The sequence below is a fragment of the Procambarus clarkii genome, chromosome 22 (genome assembly GCF_040958095.1).
Source record: "Procambarus clarkii isolate CNS0578487 chromosome 22, FALCON_Pclarkii_2.0, whole genome shotgun sequence".
Classification (NCBI taxonomy): domain Eukaryota; kingdom Metazoa; phylum Arthropoda; class Malacostraca; order Decapoda; family Cambaridae; genus Procambarus; species Procambarus clarkii.
This window is the reverse complement of record NC_091171.1, coordinates 16253857-16275104: the sequence shown is the minus strand read 5'-3', so window position 1 is coordinate 16275104 and position 21248 is coordinate 16253857. Positions and strand designations below refer to the sequence as shown.

General features: G+C 43.5%; 1 protein-coding gene across 1 annotated transcript; it reads right to left on the bottom strand.

The window, feature by feature from the left end:
• Positions 1-7396: 7396 nt before the first annotated feature.
• LOC138367422 (elastin-like) lies at positions 7397-8290 on the bottom strand. Its single transcript, XM_069329071.1, has one exon. The coding sequence runs from the start codon at positions 8288-8290 to the stop codon at positions 7397-7399; it is 894 nt and encodes a 297-aa protein (XP_069185172.1).
• Between the last annotated feature and the right edge of the window lie 12958 nt (positions 8291-21248).

The following is a 21248-nucleotide window of genomic DNA, read 5'->3' as shown; positions in this document are numbered from 1 at the left end:
GCCTCTGTACTTTTAAAAGCTTCCCAGCACAACCTCATTATAGCTTTATTGTTCCTTAATAATTCCACCCCCTCAATATCAACTTCCTCGTTGTCCCTGATGCGTTAGTACTGGTGAATGGCTGCGTCTTAGTACATCATCTCAACTGGACTTTCCCGGGAAGTCGATTCATTTTCTTCTTGGGAAATACTCGCGTGTGTGTTTAGAAACTCAATGAGATTGTAATCTCCGGAATGAATTCTTTTAACCCATTTTAATTGTCCATTTCTTTGGGAGTTTGTCGACTGCATCTAAGCACCAGAATATGGCCTATTTCAGATCATTGGCAGCTGTAAATAGCAACACAATTCCTTGTTTTGATGAGTTGGTTAGAGATGAAGCACATAGACCTGCTGGGACTGTTAGGTAAGAAGTTCCCCTTTCCCTCTCCCTTCACCCACCGTCGTCGTGTTGCTATTTCCGTCCGCGACCCTCGTGAACTGGCACATTGTATGCAAATTGTGGCAAGGTGGACACGAATAGGCGCGAGGTGGAGCGTCCCGAGGGTCCGGGGTGAGATACCATCGCCCCGCGGGGGAATAACGGAGGGAAGAAGTTTCACCACCAGGAGCTGTGTACCTGGTGACTCCTCTCGTCTCCCTGGCAGGCTGGGAACGTGACCGTCGCTCACACCATGCCGTGTTCCAGGATCAGTGTTCCCGCCGTCCGGGAACATTGATCCTGTTTGACACTAGCTGGCCTCTTTGTTGACGGTGGGGCCTGCTCTTATTGACGGTTCGGAGACCCCTCAGTTCGCGGGGAAAATGTTCATTGACGTTTCTGAAGGAACTGGGCGACAAATTGTTCAGTGTTATAAAAGACCAAAGAGCGAAAAGCTTATTGTTCCAGCGCCTCAGTGTCGCAATTCAGAGGGGGAAATGCCTGTTGCATCTTGGGCACAAGTCCAACTTCGAAGGAATTCGAAGAGGTGTTTGACGTGCAACAGTTGTCGAATCTGTCCGTGACATTTATTAATGTATCCCGTTGGTGTGTTTTTCATTTTACATGTAATGGTTGTGTTCTGTACGTGTTAATGCCACATTGTGTAATCATGTGTATATATATATATATATATATATATATATATATATATATATATATATATATATATATATATATATATATATATATATATATATTATTATTAAATATGACCGAAAAAGTAAGATTAATAATTCTAACACGAATTTTCTCTATCTTTCTTACGTTTCTTTTCACTGTTGATGGTAATTCAAAGATCAATTCTCCAAAATTCATTTTTATTTCTAGTCTGACGCGACACTTGAGCGCGTTTCGTAAAACTTATTACATTTTCAAAGACTTTAGTTTACAAACACACAACTGAAACTGAATAGAGCTTACACATCTTTCGAGTTTATATCTACATTTGGGTTATTATTATTATTAACATCTTTATTGACAAAATTAATTACAATTTTGCCTAATCTGAGGATTTTGATAGTCTTATTAAATTGAGGTTAATGCTAGTATTCACTGTCACGCAGGACAGAGGGTCATACATAAGACAATAGGCCTAAACTGTAGGCTGAAGCACATATATATCACGGTTACAATCAATGTTTTAATGTGTGGATATGTGAAAACAACTTTCTATTGTGCACTGCCACACAAGTGCAGGGATGGGTTCATAAGTGATACAGCTTAGAATATAAGTAGAAATTGTTCTTCATTCTTTAAAATGGACAAGCAAATTTTGGGTAAATTGTTAGGATGTCGTCCAGAACACCTGAGTCAATAAAATAGTTACACAGTTGGTGGTACAATAGGCCAGGAGGTCTAAAGTCCTTTACGGTTTCACATTCATCAATATAGTGTTCTAGTGAATGCATTAAAGGTTTATCACAGAGTTTACAATCTGAATATTCTGGTAGTGGCTCAGCCTCACTAACCTGCCAGATGTGTCTATAGCCAAGGCGAATTCGCGCAATTACTACATCACATTGCCTGGTCCGGTTACTGTGCTGACCATACAAATACCTATTATTACAGAACTTGTCATAACTTTTAATACTGCAGCTTTCAGGTCTCTGGGCATTTCTTAGTTCTTCTAAATCTGAATTAATTTCTTTAATTTGTATGTTTCTAATAACTGCATTAGATAGTCCAAAATCATAATCAATGTTTTCTTTCCTGCAAGCCTCATTGGCCAATTGATCTACAAAGTCATGTTTTTCAACTCCAACATGGGATGGGATCCACACAAATTTTATACAAGAATTATTATCATTGGCAAAAATTACATTCCATTTAATATTACAAGCTACTTCCGACATACATTGTGATGGGTTATTTAAGGACTGCAGAGCACTTTTAGAGTCACAGAAAATAACTCCACCACCATTGAGCTTAAGGTATTCAGTGGCTAGATAAATACCCAATAGCTCGGTCTGTGTCGTGCTTGCCCAGTTGTTCAATCTCTGTGTACTAGTCATGATCATTTCATTCCCTTTATACACTGCACATGCACAACCTGTTCTACCAGTGCCTAACTGCACAGAGCCATCAGTAAAGGCATAGGATTCAGTCGGTTTGAGAATTTGAAGATGACTGTCAATAGCTTCTAATGTTATACATCTCAAAATGTCAGTGTTATACATTTGTTTTACACTGATGGGAGTATAATGCAGAGAGACCTCCACATCTTTCCAAGGGGGAATATAGTGAACAGTTTTATCAGGGTTAAGAGATACATTCAGTTTCTGAAGATTATAGACACAACAACTGAGCCACACACTGTAGGGAGCTTTTTGCGGCGGATTGAGGGAACAGTCAGAATTGTTTAGAATGGATCTCAATTTAATTTGAATAGAGCTGGGGGGACCATTATTTTTCAAAGTTTTGGCGCAAAACATAGTACTAAGTAGAACTATTCTTTCGTAAATGGAAGGTAAGTTTAGTTCCTTTCTCATGTTAACAATTCTGACAGTTCTAGGACAACCCAGGATGATGCGCATGGCATCATTCTGTACTACATCTAGGCCTTGTAATTGTTTAGGAGAAAAATTAAGAAGATGCAAGGCATAATAATCAACAACAGATCGTATAAAGGCAATATAAAAACTACGAGCATATTTTATGTTAATGCCAAATCCTTTGCCAACAAGAGTTCTGAGAGGTTTAAGACGCTCAACAAGTTTTTTACGCAGGTTGCTGATGAGATTTGTATCATTAACCTCGACTCCAAGATATTTATAAGACTCACAAGTCTCCACGGGCACTCCATTAATAGTATAGTTAGCATGAAGAGAATAGGGAATAAGAACCCTTGTTTTATCAACAGAGATTATGAGGCCACATTCTACTACTTTCTTGGAGAATGCATCAAGTAACATTTGTAGCCTTGGTTTACTGTGTGCCATAATACAAATGTCATCAGCATAACATATAACTGTTTCCGTAGGTTGTACAGGTATGTCATGGATAAGTTTGTGCATAAGTATATTGAAGAGCATAGGGCTTAGGACACCGCCTTGAGGTGTGCCTAGTTCGAATGCATCTGTTCTTGTACTTTTAACTCCTTTAAATGGGTGAGGTGGATGAGGTGAAAACGAACTTTCAACAATGGGTATTGAATGGGTATTAAATTCCAACACAAGACAGAACATGAAACAATGGGTATTGAATGGGTTTCTGTGTTGTTTGCTAAGATTTCTCTGGTGATGGTTTGGTTGTGGGAAGAGGCTATATGTTCCTTAATGGAGCCCTGTTGCTTATGCGTCGTTAAACGCCTGGAAAGAGATGTTGTTGTCTTGCCTATATACTGTTTTTTTTTTAGGCTTACAGTCCCCAAGAGGACTTTTCTCATGAGTAGGCTGGCCGTTTTTCTGGTTTTATAGTAAATCGTCAGTTGTATCTTCTGATTTTTGTCTGTAGGGATAGCGTTTCTACTGACAATATCTTTCAGGACCCTTTCCTCCGTTTTATGGGCTGTGGAAAAGAAGTTCCTGTAAAATAGTCTAATAGGGGGTATAGGTGTTGTGTTAGTTGTCTCTTCAGAGGTTGCAAGGCGTTTCACTTTCCTTCTTATGATGTCTTCCACGAAACCATTGGAGAAGCCGTTGTTGACTAGGACCTGCCTTACCCTACAGAGTTCTTCGTTGACTTGCTTCCATTCTGAGCTGTGGCTGAGGGCACGGTCGACTGTAAGCCTCAAAAAAACCAGTATATAGGCAAGACAACATCTCTTTCCAGGCGTTTAACGATGCATAAGCAACAGGGCTCTATTAAGGAACATATAATCTCTTCCCACAAACAAACCATCACCAGAGAAATCTTAGCAAACAACACAGAAATCATCGATAGATACAGCGATAGCAGGCGGCTTGACGTCTGCGAGGCACTACACATCAAGAAGTCAACACCAGCAATCAACAGCCAATTAATGCACGACTATATTCTACCCACTTCAAGACTCCGCTCCAATATAGAAGCATCAAGAAATATGGACCAATAGGCTTTCTACAATTACTTCCATTCAATACCCATTGTTTCGTGTTCTGTCTTGTGTTTGAATTTAATACCCATTGTTTCGTGTTTTGTCTTGTGTTGGAATTTAATACCCATTCAATACCCATTGTTGAAAGTTCGTTTTCACCTCATCCACCTCACCCAAATGTAGATATAAACTCGAAAGATGTGTAAGCTCTATTCAGTTTCAGTTGTGTGTTTGTAAACTAAAGTCTTTGAAAATGTAATAAGTTTTACGAAACGCGCTCAAGTGTCGCGTCAGACTAGAAATAAAAGTGAATTTTGGAGAATTGATCTTTGAATTACCATCAACAGTGAAAAGAAACGTAAGAAAGATAGAGAAAATTCGTGTTAGAATTATTAATCTTACTTTTTCGGTCATATTTAATAATATATATATATTGTGACGATAATCTCCTTCAAGAGATTGAGCCTGCTCTTCCCTCCAAGTACGTCGATATATACATCTATATAAAACTAGTATGGAAGAAATATCCAACAACGACAACAACACCAAGTTTTGCCAGAAGCGCAAAACGTATGCAGCCAGGAACACCTGCTCCACCTCAAACCACCAAACTACCTGTCTTGTCGCCTGCTCATCGCTGATTGGCTGCGAGTCCAGTTGCAACTGCACTCCACCCACCACACTACTTGATGTCTGGGGCCACCACGACCTCAGTCCTCAGAATATCCAGTGCTTTCAACAGGTTAACACGTCTCGTTGGTAGACTAAGCTGTGGCTTACGTGTACTAAGAGAGGTGATAGCTTAAAGCCAATATTCCTGCACCTCTTATTTGATTGTATATTGCTCACTTGTTATTACTCACTTGTCTTAACGTAACTTTTCATTTTGTCATTTGATTATTCTTATTATTTTGATTGATTGATTTTGTTCTAATTTGTATGTCCATTTTATTCATGTTTTGCTTTTCTAACGTAATTAAAATTTCATTGTTAAATTTACTTGTGTTTTGTGTGTCTTCTCATTACCTTACCACAGACGAAGTTCCAGATTTTCTATTTTTGTTTCTATATGTGACGAGGCCATACCCCTAGCTTTTGAACAGCCGAACACCAACGCGTTACCGTCACAAATATATATATATATATATATATATATATATATATATATATATATATATATATATATTATAATGACCTAAATTTTACAGGAACCTATAATTTATTATTAAAACATAAAATAGTACATTTGAAACATGTATAACACATGAATAATATAAAAAACATTATTTACAAAATTATTTAGATGAATATTTCTAAGACATTTTGTTAGATTTCAAGTTACTTTATTGTCTTTGAAAAGAGGAAACACCAATACAACATCCACATAAATATATAAAAAATTCACCCGTTGTCAGAGCCGTTGAAAAACTCACCCGTTGTCAGAGCCGTTGAAAAATTCACCCGTTGTCAGAGCCGTTGAAAAACTCACCCGTTGTCAGAGCCGTTGAAAAACTCACCCGTTGTCAGAGCCGTTGAAAAACTCACCCGTTGTCAGAGCCGTTGAAAAACTCACCCGTTGTCAGAGCCCTTGAAAAATTCACCCGTTGTCAGAGCCCTTGAAAAATTCACCCGTTGTCAGAGCCCTTGAAAAATTCACCCGTTGTCAGAGCCGTTGAAAAATTCACCCGTTGTCAGAGCCGTTGAAAAATTCACCCGTTGTCAGAGCCGTTGAAAAATTCACCCGTTGTCAGAGCCGTTGAAAAATTCACCCGTTGTATTTTGAGATATCAAAAAATAAATGTAATCCAATGATTTATTACATTAAGTAAACTTTTTAATTTTTTTTGACATTATTGATGTTAAAAAAATCTAACATTTTTTAAAATCATTTCGTCGCCAACCTTCTGGCGACGTTGGTGAACGTTGTGGCAACGTTTTGTGTTGTTTGGTGTGTGGTAGGAGGGGGGGGGGGTTATACCTTACTGGACAAGGACGCATAACACTGTGTTGCTGTCGTCTATAAGGCCTCAGGCATTGAATACACGCTTTCTCCTGTATATGTGTGTGTGTATATATATATATATATATATATATATATATATATATATATATATATATATATATATATATAAAATGTATGTATAACATTATTTGAAAATTTCTTTACACAAAAAGGGTTACAACATTGGTTGAATGCAAGGTACAAGGCTACTTGTCACAAGTTGTAGAGCTCCTCCAGCTCCTCAGATGGCGGGCAGGAACCATGGATGCAGTGAGCATTTCCTCTCTGGATCGCCACACTAAGGCGCTGAAAGAGAAAACTGGCAGCTCTAGGGTCTCTAGTTGTTTCAGTTAGCTTGGATCCCAACTCCTTCAAAAAACTAGCAGCACTTTTACCCCAGACACCAAGTATATATATATTTTAAAATTAGAAGGCAATCTTCCTTAATAAATGTTCCATTGTGTGTGTGCGTGTGTTCACCTAGTTGTGCTTGCGGGGGTTGAGCTCTGCTCTTTCGGCCCGCCTCTCAACTGTCTATCAACCGTTACTAACTGCTTTCCCCCTCCCCCACCACACACACACGCCCAGGAAGGAGCCCATAACAGCTGTCTTAATCCCAGGTACCTATTTACTGCTAGGTAACAGGGGGCATAGGGTGAAAGAAACTGGTCATCGTTTCTCGCCGGCGCCCGGGATCGAACCCGGGACCACAGGATCACGTGTCCAGCGTGCTGTCCGCTCGGCCGCCGGCTCCCGGACGTACGTGTGTGTGTGTGCGCGTGTGTGTGTGCGCGTGTGTGTGTGTGCGTGTGTGTGTGTGCGTGTGTGTGTGTGTGGTATCCTGACACTCCGCCACAACAATGGCCAGGTGAGGGACCTCCCCCGACCGGAGCATCTATCTACGTGCAGCCTTTTAGGGACCGTGATTGCAGCTGGGCTTTCCTGGTGGATACCTGGAGGCTGTGTGTGCTGGCAGGCGGCAGGCCCACACCTGGCAGGCCCACACCTGGCAGGCCCACACCTGGCAGGCCCACACCTGGCAGGTCCACACCTGGCAGGTCCGCACCTGGCAGGCCCACACGAGGCAGGCCCACACGTGGCAGGCCCACACCTGGCAGGCCCACACCTGGCAGGCCCACACCTGGCAGGTCCACACCTGGCAGGTCCGCACCTGGCAGGCCCACACGAGGCAGGCCCACACGTGGCAGGCCCACACGTGGCAGGCCCACACGTGGCAGGCCCACACGTGGCAGGCCCACACCTGGCAGGCCCACACCTGGCAGGCCCACACGTGGCAGGCCCACACGAGGCAGGCCCACACGAGGCTGGCCTACACCTGGCAGGCCCGCACGAGGCAGGCCCGCACGAGGCAGGCCCGCACGAGGCAGGCCCACACCTGGCAGGCCCACACGTGGCAGGCCCACACGTGGCAGGCCCACACGTGGCAGGCCCACACGTGGCAGGCCCACACGTGGCAGGCCCACACGTGGCAGGCCCACACGAGGCAGCCCCACACCTGGCAGGCCCTCACCTGGCAGGCCCACACCTGGCAGGCCCACACCTGGCAGGCCCACACCTGGCAGGCCCGCACGTGGCAGGCCCACACGTGGCAGGCCCACACGTGGCAGGCCCACACCTGGCAGGCCCACACCTGGCAGGCCCACACCTGGCAGGTCCGCACCTGGCAGGTCCGCACCTGGCAGGTCCGCACCTGGCAGGCCCACACGTGGCAGGCCCACACGAGGCAGGCCCACACGAGGCAGGCCCACACGTGACAGGCCCAAACCTGGCATGCCCACACTTGCCAGGCCCGCACGAGGCAGGCCCACACCTGGCAGGCCGCACGTGGCAGGCCCACACCTGGCAGACCCACACGTGGCAGGCCCACACGTGGCAGGCCCACACGAGGCTGGCCCACACCTGGCAGGCCCACACCTGGCAGGCCCGCACCTGGCAGGCCCGCACGAGGCAGCCCCACACCTGGCAGGCCCACACCTGGCAGGCCCGCACCTGGCAGGCCCACACCTGGCATTCACAACCCAGCTGATCCGGTAACTCCAACAGGAACTTGTCAGTCGCCTCGTGAAAGCTTTAGCACCGATTGTTCACACGCTTGTTCGTATATATTTGCTTGTAGGAGACTGACGAGTCCCGGGCCACTAGCTGGCGTTTACACCGCATTCTTGAATTGTAATTAACCCTCCCACGGTGTTCAAAAGAGAACCTGATAAACATCTCCCAAGATACAAGTGACAGGATGAATAAACCCAGCGGGTTTTCTTCCTATTGGGGAGTGTTGTACATGCTGCTATGGCGGTGTGTCCACTCACAGGATGAGTGGCGCTGCCCAATACTGTCACTACGGCGGTGTGTCTACTCACAGGATGAGCGGCGCTGCCCAATACTGTCACTATGGCGGTGTGTCTACTCACAGGATGAGCGGCGCTGCCTAATAAACTCGCCCCTCGGGGCAAAATTTAAATTTAATCTCCAAAGATACGGGGTCTCTCATCCTCGGGAAGGTAGACACAGGGCATGAACACCCTAACTTGTCATTGTGTTCGTTCTGCATTTTCTACCATCTGTCACTCCGGTATGTTGCAAGTTGGTTGTTCACGCTTGAGCACTGACCGTTCAGTGTCTTGCATATGGGTGTTATGAGTTAGTTCACTCGGCTTGATCCAAAGAGTACAGTTTGAGTACTTTGAGGCTTTATAGCATAAGTCTGGCTGTAACCTGTGGTTGGTTGTATAACCTGTGGTTGGTTGTATAACCTATGGTTGGTTGTATAACCTATGGTTGGCTGTATAACCTATGGTTGGTTGTATAACCTGTGGTTGGTTGTATAACCTATGGTTGGTTGTATAACCTGTGGTTGGTTGTATAACCTGTGGTTGGTTGTATAACCTGTGGTTGGTTGTATAACCTGTGGTTGGTTGTATAACCTGTGGTTGGTTGTATAACCTATGGTTGGTTGTATAACCTGTGGTTGGTTGTATAACCTGTGGTTGGTTGTATAACCTATGGTTGGTTGTATAACCTATGGTTGGTTGTATAACCTGTGGTTGGTTGTATAACCTATGGTTGGTTGTATAACCTATGGTTGGTTGTATAACCTATGGTTGGCTGTGTAACCTATGGTTGGTTGTATAACCTATGGTTGGCTGTATAACCTATGGTTGGCTGTATAACCTGTGGTTGGCTGTATAACCTATGGTTGGCTGTATAACCTGTGGTTGGCTGTATAACCTGTGGTTGGTTGTATAACCTATGGTTGGTTGTATAACCTGTGGTTGGTTGTATAACCTGTGGTTGGTTGTATAACCTGTGGTTGGTTGTATAACCTGTGGTTGGTTGTATAACCTGTGGTTGGTTGTATAACCTGTGGTTGGTTGTATAACCTATGGTTGGTTGTATAACCTGTGGTTGGTTGTATAACCTATGGTTGGCTGTATAACCTGTGGTTGGCTGTATAACCTATGGTTGGTTGTATAACCTATGGTTGGTTGTATAACCTGTGGTTGGCTGTATAACCTATGGTTGGTTGTATAACCTATGGTTGGTTGTATAACCTGTGGTTGGTTGTATAACCTATGGTTGGTTGTATAACCTGTGGTTGGTTGTATAACCTATGGTTGGCTGTATAACCTGTGGTTGGCTGTATAACCTATGGTTGGTTGTATAACCTATGGTTGGTTGTATAACCTGTGGTTGGCTGTATAACCTATGGTTGGTTGTATAACCTATGGTTGGTTGTATAACCTGTGGTTGGCTGTATAACCTATGGTTGGTTGTATAACCTATGGTTGGTTGTATAACCTATGGTTGGTTGTATAACCTATGGTTGGTTGTATAACCTATGGTTGGTTGTATAACCTGTGGTTGGTTGTATAACCTATGGTTGGTTGTATAACCTATGGTTGGTTGTATAACCTATGGTTGGCTGTATAACCTATGGTTGGCTGTATAACCTATGGTTGGTTGTATAACCTATGGTTGGTTGTATAACCTGTGGTTGGCTGTATAACCTGTGGTTGGTTGTATAACCTATGGTTGGTTGTATAACCTGTGGTTGGTTGTATAACCTATGGTTGGTTGTATAACCTGTGGTTGGTTGTATAACCTATGGTTGGCTGTATAACCTGTTGTTGGTTGTATAACCTATGGTTGGGTGTATAACCTGTGGTTGGCTGTATAACCTGTGGTTGGTTGTATAACCTGTGGTTGGTTGTATAACCTATGGTTGGTTGTATAACCTGTGGTTGGTTGTATAACCTATGGTTGGTTGTATAACCTATGGTTGGTTGTATAACCTATGGTTGGCTGTATAACCTGTTGTTGGTTGTATAACCTATGGTTGGTTGTATAACCTGTGGTTGGTTGTATAACCTGTGGTTGGTTGTATAACCTGTGGTTGGTTGTATAACCTATGGTTGGTTGTATAACCTATGGTTGGTTGTATAACCTGTTGTTGGTTGTATAACCTGTGGTTGGTTGTATAACCTATGGTTGGTTGTATAACCTATGGTTGGTTGTATAACCTATGGTTGGTTGTATAACCTGTGGTTGGTTGTATAACCTGTGGTTGACTATAACAACCAATGGTTGTTAAATATACGAATTATTAACTACACTGTAGCCTGAAGGCACTAGTATAAAAAGCTATGATTTGTTCAGATCAGAAACCTATATCTATGGGCAGCACAAAACGTGGACCAGACTGTGCGACACAGTGGTTGCCAGGATCAGGTTGGGTTACCGTTACCTGTGGCAGGTGGCTACAGGTGACGGATCTCCCAATCCTGAGCACTCCAGGTGCAAACTCTGTGAGCAGGAACTGCGGCATGATCTCCCACACTACATCGCCGAATGACCAGTTATTAGACCTTTCAGACCAGTTGGCATGAGGTACCTGGAGCTCCGCAATTACTTTATTCACTCTCGTGTTCTTGAAGATACTCCCATATTGCACCTGTCAGAGTTTGCCACTGCAGGCTACTTAACACATGGTCCTGTATGACTATCCTGTGTGATAGGGATTTTTAGCATCATGTAGCTAGTTCTTGACACACTGTACTCCCCTTCATATAGTCTAGGGCAGCTGCACAAATGCAGATATATCTAAATGTGTCAATAAAAATCGTTATATATTCTTCTGAGAGAGAGAGAGAGAGAGAGAGAGAGAGAGAGAGAGAGAGAGAGAGAGAAAGAGGGGGGGGGGATTTAGAGGTGGGTCTGGTGAAACAGAGATGAGAGAGAATGGGAGTGAAAGAGAGACGGGAAAGGAGGGAGAGAGACCCGAGTGCAGCCGGGCATTCACTCTAGCGTAAATATATTAACTTATAATAAAGTTGATGTCTATATCTTTATTATAAGGTATTATTTTGGTCGAACAATGTGGCTGTATAATGTCTCTGACGTCCCCCCCTCTCACGTCATATACATCGACGATGCTTTAAAAAGTCACGTGACCAATTGTAGCCAGTTGGAGGAGACCTTTGATGTGTGTCGGCCATACCAGTGACCCCAACCTCGTCCTCAGACCAAGGCCATTCCATCCAGCGGTCGACCCTAAAGATAAAGTCAGAAATTGTAACTTACTGTTCATTCAAAACAGGAATGTTCTCAAATATAAATTAATATTAGTTTATATTAGCATGTAATGCATATTTAGGCATTGTCAAATTAGGTGTTTAGGTTCTGTTGGCGATTATTTGTATCTATAGTCATCCCGTCCTCACACTAGGCTGTTTAAAGCAGCGGCCGTCCTCACCAGACACATTCTTCAATGATAACATACTGTGTACTAAAAATTGGTTTGTTTTCATATATAAATTAGTAATATTACACATAATAGTTCTATGTATAGTTAGGCGTAGGTTAGATTAGGTGTTTAGGTTGTTAGCAATTATTTGTATTTGAAGTACGTGAGTGAAACATTCATAGAATTATGTTTGGAATAGAGGACATGAGCGAAGCACTTGTTCCGGAAGTGTTCGGACGTCATCAGTTGCGAATCGTGTTTAAACCACTTCATTCATAAACAGAGGGTTTGGCGGCTGGATTAACGAGCTTTGATCTTTGTATGCGAGGACGGCTGGAGCACGGTTTGAAATGCTTCACCCACGTACTACAAATACAAATAATCGCCAACAGAACCTAAACATCTAACCTAACCCATGTCTATATATATGCACAATATGCTAATATATTATAATATTAATATATATTTGAGAAAGTTCCTGTTTTGAATGAACATCATGTCAAAATTTATGAACGCGTCTGTGGGGTCGACCGCTGGATGGAATGTACTTACGTCGAGGACGGGTTGGTCAAAACCCTATTAGTTTGATTCGATTTGAGGAGCTGTGATCTCTATGTGAACCGGAGGTGCTGGAGGACCCACTCCCAAGCACACCCTAACCACTTTGGGTGGACGATAGAGCGACGGTCTCGCTTCATGCAGGTCGGCGCTCAATCCCCGACCGTCCACAAGTAGGTTGGGCACCATTCCTCCCCTCCCCCCCCCCCGTTCCATCCCAAATCCTTATCCTGACCCCTTCCCAGTGCTATATAGTTATAATGGCTTGACGCTTTCTCCTGAGAGTTCCTCCTTCCCTAGCACACCTGGAGGCGGATGGATTAAGCAGTTACTCAAGGACTTACTACGGCCCCTGTACATCTATCTCCTCTCACTCTCTGGCGACTTACAATGATTAAACTGTTCATGAGCGCTGAAGCACCAGGAGGCTGTTTATAACAACAACAACATTTGCCTGGAAAGTTCCAGTGCTCGTCAACTATTTAAAAAAATGTAAACAAAGCTGCCAAAGACTGAGAAAAAGAGGTATAGGATCGTGAGTAGATGTATAACTGCTTGTTGAATCCTGGTGCAGGTCGTTTGTCGTGTCCTCTGTCGTGTGAGAAGTAATGACTGCCTCGTTACTGTACTCGACATGTGTGTGTGAGAGGCAGTTCTTGACCCATGCTCAGGCTGCTCAGTTTTCATTGGTGAGGTGGGGCCCGGCCCTCTCTCGGCCCGCCCCGGCCCGCCCCGGCCCGCCCCGGCCCGCCCCGGCCCGCCCCGGCTCGCCCCACCCTGGCCCACCCAGCCTATCAGCTGACTTGACCAACGGTCGACAGTCGTCATGTGCGATTTTAATAGTGAAAGTGTTGAGGAATATTAATGAATTAATGGTGGACGTATCTGACTGTTCACTGTTTGATAATATTTGATGGAGAAGTAAACAAACATGTGCAGGGTAGGAGGGAGTAAGAAAGAGTCTCTGAGTGTAACATATTCGTGTGACCAGTGCTCGTTAACTAGTTTTATGTATTCATATGTAGTTTAACGACCACTGAGTATAGCGGATTCAGTGAAGGGTAAGTACCGGAGTTGAGTGAGTATTAGCGGGTGAAGTATACACTTGTATTACCTGTGCCTTTGTGGTGTTGAGTTTATTAACCCGTGTATTATTATTATTAACACAGTTGGTATGTTTAATGTTCGCAGTAGTGTGTGTTTAAGTGGTGTTAACATTTTCCAATGATACGGATTAGATTACGGCTCATACACGTCCTCTAAGCTTAGATTATAGGTATATAATTGAGAGCTTACCGCCACGCTAGGCTAGTGAAGTGCTTAAATGATTGTAACCTATAATTCTCTCTCGCTAGGCTTATTATTTACTTTAATAATATATGTATTTTATTTATTTATTATTAGCGGCACTAAGTTAATATATTTAATCTACAGTATGGTTATCCGGTGATGGTGTCAGCCTGCCCAAGATAGACGTGATGGTGGGTGACCACTACAAGACATTAATTTATTGTGTGTGTCTGTCTGTGTGTGTGTGTACTCACCTATTTGCTTATTTGTGCTTGCGAGGGTTGAGCTCTGGCTCTTTGGTCCCGCCTCTCAACTGTCAATCAACAGGTGTACAGGTTCCTGAGCCTACTGGGCTCTATCATATCTACACTTGAAACTGTGTATGGAGTCAGCCTCCACCACATCACTGCCTAATGCATTCCATTTGTCAACCACTCTGACACTAAAAAAGGTCTTTCTAATATCTCTGTGGCTCATTTGGGCACTCAATTTCCACCTGTGTCCCCTAGTGCGTGTGGCCCTTGTGGTAAATAGCCTGTCTTTATCTACCCTATCAATTCCTCTGAGAATCTTCTACATGGTGATCAGGTCCCCCTTAACTATTCTGTCTACCAGCGACGTGAGGTTTAATTCTCGTAGTCTCTCCTCGTAGGTCATACCTCTCAGCTCGGGTACTAGTCTGGTGGCAAACCTTTGAACCTTTTCCAGTTTAGGTTTATGCTTGACTAGATATGGACTCTATGCTGGGACTGCATACTCCAGGATTGGTCTGACATAGGTGGTATACAAAGTTCTGAATGATTCCTTACACAAATGTCTAAATGCCGTTCTTATGTTGGCCAACCTGGCATATGCTGCTGATGTTATGCTCTTGATATGAGCTTCTGGGGACCGGTCTGGCGTGATATCAACCCCCAAATCTTTCTCTCTCCGACTCTTGAAGAATTTCATCTCCCAAATGATACCTTGTAACTGGCCTCCTATTCCCTACACCTATCTTCATTACATTACATTTACTTGGGTTATACTCTAACAACCATTTGTTCGACCATTCCTTCAGTTTTTCTAGGTCTTCTTAAAGCCTGAAGCAGTCCTCATCTGTCTTAATCATTTTCATAATTGTGTGTGTGTGTGTGTGTGTGTGTGTGTGTGTGTGTGTGTGTGTGTGTGTGTGTGTGTGTGTGTGTGTATTCACCTAGTTGTGCTTGCGGAGGTTGAGCTCTGCTCTTTCGGCCCGTGTCTCAACTGTCAATCAACTGTTTCTACTACTATTCCCCCCCCCCCAACATCACACACACCCCAGGAATCAGCCCGTGACAGCTGACTAACTCCCAGGTACCTATTTACTACTAGGTAACAGGGGCATTGGATGAAAGAAACTCTGCCCATCGTTTCTCGCCGGCGCCCGGGATCGAACCCGGGACCTCAGGATCATGCGTCCAGTGTGCTGTCCGCTCGGCCACCAGCTCCCCTCCTCATTGTGTGCCTGTGGGGAGGGGGCGGGGGGTCAGGAGCAGGTGGGGGGGTTGGCTTGTTAGGGTACATTCTCCCAGGTACAGGTGTGAGTGGGGGTACACTGGACCTGGGACTTCTATTGTCTTGCTTAATATTTAACAATTGCTTCCCCCCTACGAGTCCAGCCATTAACATGTCGAGTGACTCTGAATAAGCTGAGTTTCTAATTAAGTTAAAGGGAGGCAAGCCACCTCTCTCTCTCAGTTTGTGTCGTGTAAAGTGCGCACTTTATTGTCAGCAAGCTGAACACTTCCTTGCTTTATTAAGCCTTTGTCCCACACAAAAGCACCGTTTATATATATATAAATAAAAATGTAAATGTTCGTTTGTTCAAAATCGCTAATCTCCGAAAGTTCTTCACCGATTGCTTTGAAATTTTCACACAACGTTCCATTCGCCTCCGAGCAGGTTTTTATATACATACTATATAGATGCCACGTCTGTGATGGTAAAAAAAACATGTTTTTGGAAAAACTGTGTTTTTCATGAGAGAGAAATCTTTGAAAGCTCTTTACCGATTGCTTTGAAATTTTGACACAATGTTGCATTCGAATAGGAGCGTGTTTTTATATACCTACTATATACATGCCTCACCTGTAACAGGTAAAAACATGATTTTTTTTAAAAAACAGCACCATCTGTTGCACATAATAGCAACATATGCTATACTAAATATGTTACGATTGCATTTCAATGTTTCCGATTGGATTGATTAATTGAATTTTCATAAATTTCAATTTTGTTTTCCATTTTGATTTAATTATTTTGTGAGACATTGCATTAGAATTGAGCTGTGTTATTTACCATACCGTTCATTTCTCAAGTATAAATATAGCTGCCACACCTGTGACAGGTAAAAACATATTTTTTTTTAAGAAACAGCGCCATTTGTTGCATGTAAGAGCAACACACGCTATACTAAATATGTTAAGATTCCATTTCAATGTTTCCGATTACATTGTCAAATTTAATTTTCATAGATTTCGATTTATTTTCGTTTTGATTTAATTATTTTTTGTGACATTGCGTTAGAATTGAGCTGTGTTATTTACGATACCGTTCATTTTGTGAGTAAAGTTTTTTCTTGTATTTTTTCTATTTTTAATTTCGTTTTCTAACTTTTTTCCTATATTTCAATGATGGGAACATCGGATCATTTGATGTTTCCAATTTACTGATGGGAACATCAGATCATTTGGGAAGGCATCGGACGAGGGAGTGGGGAATGGTGGGGGGGGGGGGGGAGTAGGGGATGGTGGGGAGGACGAGGAGACAGGGGATGGTGGGGAGGACGAGGAGACAGGGGAGTTGTGGATAGTGGGGACGAGGGGACGGGAAAGTGGGGGAATGGATGAGAGGACGAGGGGGACGGAGGAATGGTGGGGAGGACTGGGGGACAGGGAAGGTTGCTTTGGCCCAACAACGCATGTGAGCCACAGCAACGCGTGGCCGGGTACAGCTAGTATATAATAAATACTGTAAGAGTATATTGAAATTGCCACCCCTTGAGGTTATCTTGAGGTTATCTTGAGATGATTTCGGGGCTTTTTAGTGTCCCCGCGGCCCGGTCCTCGACCAGGCCTCCACCCCCAGGAAGCAGCCCGTGACAGCTGACTAACACCCAGGTACCTATTTACTGCTAGGTAACAGGGGCATAGAGTAAAAGAAACTCTGCCCATTTGTTTCTGCCTCGTGCGGGAATCGAACCCGCGCCGCAGAATTGCGAGTCCTGCGCGCTATCCACCAGGTTACGAGGCCCCTCACTACAACATATATTAATGAAAACGGTACAGTGACAATTGCGTAAAACTCTTACGAACAACCCGTTCTCCTAGATAGTACACCATATTTTTGACGTACAGTGTCCTCTAAGGCCAAAACTAATACACTAAAAAGCGCAGCGGGTCGGGGGATTTGACGCGATGGTCCGTTACCTGTTGGTGGGTCCTCGGGTAGGTTAGGCAGCCATCCTCATAACGGTTCCCCAACGTCAAGAAACTGTCGTACTAAAGTGCCTTTCCCTAACCTACCAGAAGACCCAAAACAGAAAACGGGACAGTATGTCAATCTAGTTATCTGTGAAGTCTATCATGCAGGCTATGTATTTCAAAATCCGCTGTGGGGTGGGGGGTGGGGTGTCAAGCGATCCAGTAACATTCTTGGACCGCCGGAGTGTTTTAGTAAACACCTGCTATAGTGACCATTACCTCAGCGGGGTCACTGGAGAAGCTATACCACCAACATAAAGTCGAGGAGGGCCGTAAAAAAGGTATTTAATAGTAACCCAGAAATATATGTACACCGGCACCGTTTTCTGTGTCGCTCTGTCCTGAGCGGGGTGCACCGCCTGTCCTCAGGCTAGGCTCCTCCAGCTGGCGCCCGGATCCCTAAGAGATATTCATCGATTTTTAACGAGTATTAAAAAGACAAAAATAATATTCTCTGATATAAGGTGATATAAATTCAAGCTACTATATGCTGAATAGTTAGGCCTATCTTAGGTTGTTAGGTTGTGTTGGCCTTTATGCCTCAGCCCGTCCTGGGCTGAAGCATAAAGCTTTAAAGCTTTGGTCGTCCTGTGAGACGCATTCATAAGTTTTAACGTTCATAAATTTGTATTAATATTAGATTTGCTCTCATATATACATATTATATATTAAAGTTATAAATGAATATTTAGGCATATGTATGTGTGAAGGTTCTGTTGGCGATTATTTGTCTTTGCAACCCGTCCCCACACCATGTCCATTCCATCCAGCGGTCGACCCCAAAGACACATTCATCAACTTTAACACGCTGTTCATTCGCAATAGGAATTATCTCAACTATAAATTAATATTGTTATATAGTAGCATACTTTGCATAGGTTAGGTTAGGTGTTTAGGTTCTGTTGGCGATTATTTGTATTTGTACTACGTGGGTGAAGCATTTCAACGCGTCCTCAAGTCCATTCCATCCAGCGGTCGACCCCACAGACGTATTGATAAATTTCTTAACATACTTTTGCTAGCCGCTAGGATTTTTTAAGTTCTCAGGTTCTTGGTCCTAGGGGGGATTGATTGGTCAAAATACGACGTACTATTCGACAGAACGGGCTGTTCAAGACCTGTACACCAGTGTACACGCGTAGAAAACGGGAATGTTGGAGACCCGCTACTCTTCATAGTACTTTCTAATTTGTACGTTGGTGGTCATGGGAGTCTCCTCTCTCGCCGCCGCCTCTCAGTGCTGACGCCAGCCAGTCTGCCCTGACGCCAGGGGGCTGTAGTGATGGTTCCCTCACCCCACCCTGCTACCCTCACACTCGTTATTCATCCCTCATACTCGTTATTCATCCCTCATACTCGTTATTCATCCCTCACACTCGTTATTCATCCCTCACACTCATTGTTCATCCCTCACTCATTATTCATCCCCTACTCATTATTCATCCCTCACACTCGTTATTCATCCCTCACACTCATTATTCATCCCCTACACTCATTATTCATCCCTCACACTCGTTATTCATCCCTCACACTCATTATTCATCCCCTACACTCATTATTCATCCCTCACACTCGTTATTCATCCCTCACACTCATTATTCATCCCCTACACTCATTATTCATCCCTCACACTCGTTATTCATCCCTCACACTCATTATTCATCCCCTACACTCATTATTCATCCTTCACACTCGTTATTCATCCCTCACACTCATTATTCATCTCCTACACTCATTATTCATCCCTCACACTCATTGTTCATCCCTCACACTCATTATTCATCCCTCACACTCACTGTTCATTCCTTACGGCACTGGTTTGGACAATATGTTGATGCTTTAAGCCCAAGTCTCTCCACCCCTCTAAGAATATAAACCCAAGAGACGGGAGTTTGAGAAGCACAGCTGTCTATAATCTCTCTAAAGTTCCGTCACATTGTAAATATTGACAGTGAAGCTTCTGCTTCTAATTATACAGCTGGAATTCGTAAAAGGTAAAATCATTAATAATGATCATTAAACTAGTGTGTTTCACCATAACTACAGTAAACAAAGGCGTGAGTGGAGAGTCTATGATGAGCCAGAGGACAGTCATCGCCTGGGCGGCCTGGAGAATCTATGATGAGCCAGAGGACAGTCATCGCCTGGGCGGCCTGGAGAGTCTATGATGAGCCAGAGGACAGTCATCGCCTGGGCGGCCTGGAGAGTCTATGATGAGCCAGAGGACAGTCATCGCCTGGGCGGCCTGGAGAGTCTATGATGAGCCAGAGGACAGTCATCGCCTGGGCGGCCTGGAATATTGTGGTGACGTACAAGGCAGGTGTAGGACGGTGACGTACAAGGCAGGTGTAGGACGGGATGTGTTGTTCCGTCTCAGGCTACTGTCTAATTTACACCTGTCCCTCGGTCAGACGAGCTGGAGGTCGTCTCAAGATCCCGTGGACAGACGAGTGATCTAACAGGAGGTACAAACAGCGTTACACAGACCATGTCGTTCTCCGTCGCTAGGAAGAGTAGATTTAACTAGTTTCAATATATAAACTAGAAAATGAAACTAAAGAAAATGACCGTGTTTTAGGGGTAACTAATGAGTCCCTTCGGACACGAGTCCTATGGTCGTAGAGTACTGTTTATGGAATAGTAGGAAGAACAATGAAGTAAGAAAAGGCAGAGATAACCAAACAATACGACGATGAAGGACTAAGAAATGGGAAGGGATGAAAATCAAATTATCAGATCGTAATTGAGAGTGGATTTTTTCTTTTATTATTATTTTCTACCACAGACGTGGCCACACATTTACAATGCTAACCAGCATATATACATTTTCTTCTGTCCTCCATGGACAGGGTTAGAGATGTGTTAAACATATAGTTCAAGGGTTTATTGAACACTCAACCACAGAAGGTGATTCGGTGCTTTTAAAATGCTAAGCTAACCTACATACGTAAATACATAGATACACAGATTTACGTATGCCCTACATAAACTGTTCGAAGTGTCATTCATGTGCATTTATAAAGGTGAAATGCAATTCTGATCAGCTTCCATATGTAATTCATACACATATACATACACACACACATATACGTACATATATACACACACCTGCATTCACATACATTTGGAGAGTGGATGCTTAAAGCCTGAATATAGAGTGAATGCCGCCAAACTTGGTTGGGTAGATTCATTACTTTCTCAGGCGAAGTAACAACGAGATATTTGTCAGCTTTTAAATACAATATAAATGTAACTAAAGAGTTACGTACACAATCACCGGATAAAATACACTAGCGGTAATCAAACCGGAGGGGACAATACCCTGAGGACTGTATGGGTTACGGGGACTTGTACCTTGAGCATGATCACTCTTAATATATACATATCTTATGGTTTGACAAGTCGCACAGAACAGCCCTCCTTGGGTTATTTGACCTAGTACACAAGACCCTGTTGTTTAGATTTTAGATTATTGTAGATTTAGATACTCGGAACTAAAATGTCCATGTAGCACGGGCTATGGTGAGCCCGTGACACAAGACCCGGTTTGGCTCACAGGCAGTGATTTCTGTTTATTTACAAATATTTATTTTCATTTTTTTATTCCAATTAATTTTATTATATTAATATGAATTA

Excerpts from the sequence above, each read along its gene's own strand:
- LOC138367422 (XM_069329071.1), bottom strand. The coding sequence starts at position 8,290 with ATGCCAGGTTTGGGCCTGTCACGTGTGGGCCTGCCTCGTGTGGGCCTG.